Source organism: Trypanosoma equiperdum, assembly GCF_001457755.1.
Source record: "Trypanosoma equiperdum strain OVI genome assembly, contig: ctg_799, whole genome shotgun sequence".
NCBI classification, from domain to species: Eukaryota; Euglenozoa; class Kinetoplastea; order Trypanosomatida; family Trypanosomatidae; genus Trypanosoma; species Trypanosoma equiperdum.
The window spans coordinates 12,420-19,494 of NW_027124752.1; the positions used below are offsets into that span (position 1 = coordinate 12,420).

At 47.2% G+C, this 7,075-nt stretch overlaps 3 protein-coding genes across 3 annotated transcripts; all 3 read right to left on the bottom strand.

Moving 5' to 3' along the window:
• Positions 1 to 675: 675 nt before the first annotated feature.
• Positions 676 to 1,545, bottom strand: TEOVI_000370800 (CHAP domain containing protein, putative; the record flags this gene model as incomplete). The annotated part of the gene is made up of 1 exon (XM_067226575.1): positions 676 to 1,545. One exon carries the CDS (start codon positions 1,543 to 1,545, stop codon positions 676 to 678), a length of 870 nt encoding a protein of 289 aa, XP_067082676.1.
• A 350-nt stretch (positions 1,546 to 1,895) lies between these two features.
• Positions 1,896 to 3,923, bottom strand: TEOVI_000370900 (uncharacterized protein; the record flags this gene model as incomplete). Its single annotated transcript, XM_067226576.1, has 1 exon — positions 1,896 to 3,923. The coding sequence occupies one exon, from the start codon at positions 3,921 to 3,923 to the stop codon at positions 1,896 to 1,898; it is 2,028 nt and encodes a 675-aa protein (XP_067082677.1).
• A 521-nt stretch (positions 3,924 to 4,444) lies between these two features.
• On the bottom strand, positions 4,445 to 5,299 carry TEOVI_000371000 (cytochrome c oxidase assembly protein, putative; the record flags this gene model as incomplete). Its single annotated transcript, XM_067226577.1, has 1 exon — positions 4,445 to 5,299. The coding sequence occupies one exon, from the start codon at positions 5,297 to 5,299 to the stop codon at positions 4,445 to 4,447; it is 855 nt and encodes a 284-aa protein (XP_067082678.1).
• Positions 5,300 to 7,075: the final 1,776 nt, after the last annotated feature.

The following is a 7,075-nucleotide window of genomic DNA, read 5'->3' on the forward strand; positions in this document are numbered from 1 at the left end:
CTGGGATGGGAAAGGTAGAGAGTTAAAGTAGGGAACCGCATGGCAGTTATTGTGTTAGACTCTAATAATAAAGTATTTTACGTGTCCCTTTACCTTCATCCTCTTATTGACAGTGAGACCAAGTATTCATCGAATTCTCAGAAATCAAGGCAAGAATACACATGCACAAATATGTGTATGCGAATAACAAAGACACTTCTTTCCACTTTACCGTAAATAGGTTTCGCTCGCCCATGACACTGGAGTGAAAAAAAAAAGGTGACTTGAGAGAGAGGTTAAAGAAAAAAAAACGTATAAAAAATATATTAATAACAAAAATAATAACTAAACAAATAAGCATATAAACCAAGAAGAAAAGAAACAACAGCTGCCCTCGATGCTCTCGGCCAAATGAAGGATCATGTCTTCCACCGAATAATCTCTTTTTCCTCACACTTCCCTTCACACATACACACACCCACACGCATACAAGAGCAGATTCTGTAGACACCCAACAAGCATATTGCTGCAACAAAACAAACATGAGTACAGAAGAAAAACGGTAGTAACAAAAAAAACAATGGAGTATGGAACAGGAAAATTAAAGGAAGGCTGTAAACGCATTTGCTTAGGAATAATAACGATGACCATCAGTACAATGTCACCTCTTAAGAGGTGTAGAAATGAATAGAGAAATCACAAGTCACCGAAGAAACTCGCGTCCTCTAAAAGTTTTCCAACGCGCACGTGGCCCATGAGAGGCGGTCCATCAGGGTCTTCCAAAGAAGCTCGATCTCCGCGCATCCATGTGAATTTGAGCACCCTTGAAAAGTTTCTCCCCTCCCAGTTCTTGTTATCGAAGTTTTGTTCAGCGATGTAAACAAGTGAGGGCTGTCGACGCTCCTTCTTCAGTTCGCGAAGTGCCGCCTCTCCACCAGCAGCAGATACGTCATCTTCCACCTTCACAACCACGGCAACGTGACCGCGTGGAAAGTATGCCTTATAGTCCGAGTCCCATACCACAACATCGCCCACGAGCGGCGTGTGCCGCTTGCGCCTCTTCGTTGTCGTGACTTCCACCTTATTTTCGAAGTTAATCCGCTCGTATAGACGGTGCATCCCGCTTGAACCAAAAAACTTGAGGTTCTCCCAGTACAAATCGTGTCTGCTTCCACCGAAATAGACGAAAATTCCTCGGGTGTGTAAAAGGTAGCGAGCAACAAACTCATCCGCGGTCCAACACAACCCAGTTGGTGCTCGCTTCCACTCGGACCCATACGGCATTTTCTTCATCACTTCATGTGGATAACCAATTGTAGTGTAGGCGTATGTCTCTGACAGCCAGTGGCGGTGGCAGTTGCTCATAGAAGGGACGTCTGAACTATAACCTACAACAGAGTCCATGGGAGCGTTGCAATGCTCAAGTGGGTTGAAATCCATATGCATCCCATGTCTCTTTGATTTCTGCGTGGATCCCCCACCGAGGAGAACGTAGACGAATAGAAAAAGCAGGAGAGTAGCCGGCACAGCGAGCTGAAACTTCTGTTTTCGGTTTAGAGACACCATTTGTGGCGTGATTTGTTGATTCGCGTCCTTTACAAAATAATAATAATAACAATACCAATGCCAATACCAATAAGGTTTTATAGCCCTCCCGTGAAAGGATGGAAGAAAGATAGAAAGAAGAGCATTGACAGAAACGTGCCAACAGGAAAGAACCCGATCATCGGACACACAGAATGTACCGCTGAAGCGATATAGTAGGTAAAAAGTGCGAGACACAAATGGCAAAAAAAATTTTCAAAGTTCGTATGATGGGAAAAGGTGTAAAACATGTGAAATCCTCCCCACATTCATCTGATTATTGTGCCGTACATCAGACCAGTAGACTGCCGCCGATTTTCTCCACGCACCAATCAGTAGACACAAACACAGTTACATCCCCTGGGGCAACGGTGCACACTCTGGTCATTCCACCACGCCATAATATGCGACATGTGCCCCCCATGACCGCAGTAAATACAACGCAAAATGAGGCAGCCATTCCTCTTGCTTGAAGGAGGCGGTGTGGCGCCTCCTTCAGCTCCACCACTCCCATGTCCTTGCCCGCCCGGTAATAGCGAGAGACCACAAATAGCACATGTGTCTGTCGGTAGTAAAGCTGGGCTTAGGTCCTTGTCCTTCGCTCCAACAGTGCCAGGGCCTCCGCTACCGCTATCACCATACGCATTAATTGGTGAACTCCTGCTGGCCATGTGTAGTTGTTGATTTAGGGTAGCATTACAATAGGCGGTCTCAATAGCGCTCATGACAAGTTCTACCTCACGGAACTTTACAGGCTGATCCATGATAAAGAATACATGAGAAACAACAGACACACAGCGATAGCACTCTACCGGATGAATCAGATGCTTTGCAATGTCTGGAAACGCCGGTTCCTCACTTAATATGGAGGGAAGTACAACACAACAGACGACTACACCCGCCCAAAAGGGTTGCCGCTGTGCCTGCATCGTCTCCACGGATTGAGCAAGAGCTGGTATGAGGAGTTTTCGAGCACAGAGCAGAGGTGTCTGCACTACCAGCGCTCCCTTCACGATATGGGACAACGTGCGAAACGTCAGCGATACCCCGCGAAGCGCTTTGGCGTTACGTGTTATATGAGCGTTCTTGCATAAGGCGGAATGGGGTTTATCGTCATACAGGCACACATCATTCATCGTATATTTTTTCGTATGCAGTATATTTTCCGGTGCTAATAGTGAAGGAAGTAGCATCCTCCTTTCTTTACTTACCCCCTTTGGCACCACAGATAGGTCAAGTGCAGAATTAGTCAAAAAAATCCGCCCCTGGACCGATTGGCTATCGGGTCCGTGCGAAAAAACACCAGCCACACCTGTCAAACCAATCGTGTTTCCATCGATACCGTCCCCACATTCTGTATTACCACACCCGCGGTTGAAAAGCGGTGAAGACGACGAAAAGCCACCTGAAGACGTCGCATCGGGATGTGGTCTTCCCTTTGCAAGAGATGCAGATGCAGAGCGATCATCAATTCCTTTTGCTTCCGATCGGTCTGAGCGTCCCCATGAAAGGATTCCGCCGTTCGGCATGAATGCGGCGGCAAACTGACGCTTCGGCCTCAGAACCATATTACTCCCCATGAAGTCTTCAAAATGCCCAACAAAATCATCCCGCAGTGACCAACCATTACTTTCCTCGTATAATGCCGTCGTGCTTCCCGAGTGCACGCAGTCACGCTCAAGCACTAAGCAACTCTCGTCCAGTTCCAAGGCCCCCCACCAAGTGCAGAGAAAAGAGAAACCAGACAGAAACAATGACCCAGTCGCCTGCTCAACACCACGTCCCACTGCCCCAACGTCCATGGATACCTCTGTCGACGAACCCGAGGCATCCACAGGCCTCAGTGATGTGAGTCGCGAGCAGCCATACCGCAATTTGCCGTAGTAGTCCGCAGCGTTCTCAACAGTATCATTGCAACCCCCATTGTGTGACAGTTTTGGCGCAGTGAGTTTCGATATAGCTTCCTCTAAGACAAACGACTGCAACCCACAGCATCTGTTGGCACCACCCCCGCTATCATGCTCGCTGCCTTGTACGCAACCGTCCTTGGCGTAGCGCCAGCTGCAGGGAGCCGCCGGATACGAAGGTGGGAAAACAGCGACCCACTCCGCTACAACCATGAACCCTGAAACAGAATTCTTGGGTTCTACAGCCCCTTGGAATTCGCGCTGAAGCCGCACAACCACCATACAAGTCCCGTCTACTTCTGAAACCGGGTCGCACACTATTACGGTAGGCGCTCCTCTCCCCGACGGCAGTTTCGCTGGCGTGGCCTGAATACCTACGCACGGTGCGAAGTAAACGCTAGCACGTTTTCTTGCCTCCTCAACCTCCGGCGATACAACAACTAAAGGTCCCATGATCCCTCCTATTTCTACTTTTGCGCGGTTTCCTTTCTTTTTTCAAGCCCTGATGTAAAGGCTCTACCGTGTGGCAGTTCCCTCTCCCTCCGCTACAATGGTTTTCCCTTGTGCTCGCGCGTGCGCACCAAAACTTATAATGGGGCTCTTGCGTGAATTCAGGTGCAGTTCTTAACACAAGGGGGGAAACAATAATAAAACTAGAGGTTTCTGTCATAGTAGTACAGCCCGCAAGTAAACATGCAGTTGACGAACGACAACCTACCTCCAGCAGCATAATAAAGAAGTAAATGCGGATGCAAGAATATAATGATGTACGAACGTAATGCGGAAGTTACCTAAACGCCAAATCACAAGGAGGAGAACTTCATATGTGCAGAAAGACCCACCCAACCCTCATTAATTCAATACCTCTACATATATTACCTTATCCTGCACCATATTGCTGCAGTCATAATACTTCCACCATTCCTCCATATATATGAATAGACATACAGGTACGCGTGCAGACGAGTATACCACTAGAATTCTTCCATTTGTGGCTCAGGACCATATGACAGTTTCTCTCCAAACACAGATTTTAGGCGCCACTCGTCTCGCACCTGGTCATCAACCTTTGGTTCCACGAACTTCCGGAAAAACCAGGCACGGCGAACGGACACTTGCTTCCAGTAGTTGTGCAGTCGTGCTTGCGCTTTGCAGTAAAACTTCACAACTGACTCCTCCAACACCTGAGCCATCGCGGGACCGGCGGAAGAATAATACATCTCTTCTGCCTCCAGAGCCGTAACAGGTTGCCCCTCCCGCTTGCGACGCGTGACCTCCCGCTCAACACCGGAGTACAACTCCTCCCGGAACTCGGCGGGAGGCTTAAATTCCAAATCCGTCCAATGACCCCCACTAAAGCCTTTAACCTGAGGGTAGCGGACAAGATTCCTGGTAAGTTGGGGTGTGGCATCCTTACTCACTTCGTAGAACTTAAGATTCGGATAGCGGTCAGCGCTCTGGTGGCAAAGAAATTCAAACGTTTTGTCGAGTGCATTACACGCTGTGCAGTTCTCCTGATGATACCGCACAACCATAACGTCATCCGAGTGAGAAAAGTAGTGCAACTTCTCCCGCATCTCCTCTACCGAATGAATTGGCTTCACACACCTGGTTGGAAATTTCATCCAAATTGGATTCACTGGCAACTCGTTGTTTGCGCCCAAACCGCTACGGATACCTGCGCTGTTCATCATCAGTGCCTTCATTTTGTGCGAAGCCGATTGGTAAAGCTCGAGCTTCTCCCGCCGTCGCTTGATCCCAGCAACGACTTCAGACCGGCCGCCCGGTACCTCCGGCTCGCTCCATTCTTCTTTTCGGGTTTCGGCCATTACACCTAAGTGTTTTATGGCAGTACCCGACCAAACAGACGTTACAGTTTCAACGAAAATAACAGTACAGTGACGACAAATTGTGTTGTGGTAAAGAGACGATAAAACCTTGCAGAAGCACTACGAAAGTTAAGCGATAACGACTAAATAACTAATGGAGCGGAACCACAATAGCAAAAACACGAGCTAGTTGTGGTATCTCCGATATTCCTATCAAAACAAACTCTTCAGCTTCGACTGCCCCCACCGGAGCTACGCAAATATATATATATATATATATATGCGTGCGGGTGCTCGTGTTTATGTATGTATGTATATATGTGTATTAATTTAAAAATAAAGAAATGGCTTTTAGGGTTACTACTATTTTCCCCCCTTTGAAAGTCGGAAGAATGTCCTCCACCCTATTATCTTTACAACTGGAACCCCCTGGTACGAACCCCACTAGATTTCGTGGGGCGAACCGTGTCTTCGTTCGAAGTGAAATGATGTGTAACGAGAAAAAGGGGGGAAAGCGGAAAAAATTAGATAATAGTTTAGAGGAATTGTACACACGAGTTAGGCGGGGAGATAGTGTGCACAAACACTCACTCTCTCTCCCTCTCTCTCACACACACACATACATACACGCATTGACCGGTACAGCACATGCCAATTTGCGTAAGATTTGTGGTGACAAAAAAAAATAAATAAATACATGAGCAGCAAATTGACCTCGTGATTTTTGCACACACTCAAACATCTCTACAGCGGAACATACCCGCCCATGTTCTATTCTCACCTTTTTTTTTGTGTTGCTCATCTCATATTTCATTTCGCTCCAGCTTCTCAAGTCACAAAAAAAAAGGTCCCCGCAACTCGATCTCCATCATGTTTGTTTACTTCCCCCCCCCACACACACACACACATCGTCAGCGGCACATTCCGAAGCCTCGTTATGCTTCCGGTGTTGCCCTCAGCGGTGAGGCATAAAGTAGTAAAAATGGGAGGAGGAGGAGGAGGAGGAGGACAGTAATGAAAATGGGGAACAGAAGCGGCGTGATATCATATCCTCCCACCACCCCTGGCACTTGTTTCTCCCGACATTAATCGGCACAACTCAAATCTTCTCGTCTCCTTTGCCACACAACTTCTAAGAGTTCGCGTTACTTTGTTATCCGGTCCCACCCAACCTTACAAATTGCTTTCCCTCTCAGCGCACCACACCAACATGTAACGAACATCATATACATCAACCATGAAAAAATAAAGGATGTACAGAGGGGAAGGTGAAGCAGGGGGGGTGAACAAGAATTACAAAGAAAAAAACAAATGAGGGTAAAAGAGCAAAAGCCCTATAAAGGAAGAAAAGGGAACATTACTTAACAACGCGGAAAGGAATTGCATCAGCAGCGGAAATAGAACACGATGCGGAATAAAATTGGTCTCGTAGGAAATGAAAGCGTGAGCATGAGATGGGCATAATTCTATTCTTTTTTCACTTTGTTTTTAATTCTCCTTCCGCCTTTTGGTGTACCATTTTTGTTTTTTCTGCGAGCACAAGTATAGGATGAACAGAGAGTTAACGCACATAAAAGAATCGGCAAACAATAAGAAACAAAAAATGATACGCACAAAAGCGAGAATTGACACATCGGCAGCTCCCACTGTCACTTTCTGCAGTACGATTCTCAGACGCAGCGCAAGGTCTTCTTTTTTCTCCCCTTTCCTCCTTCTCAAGTCCCTACCGGGTCCACAGGTGGCGGCGCGGGCATCATCAAAAACTGCAACTTCCAT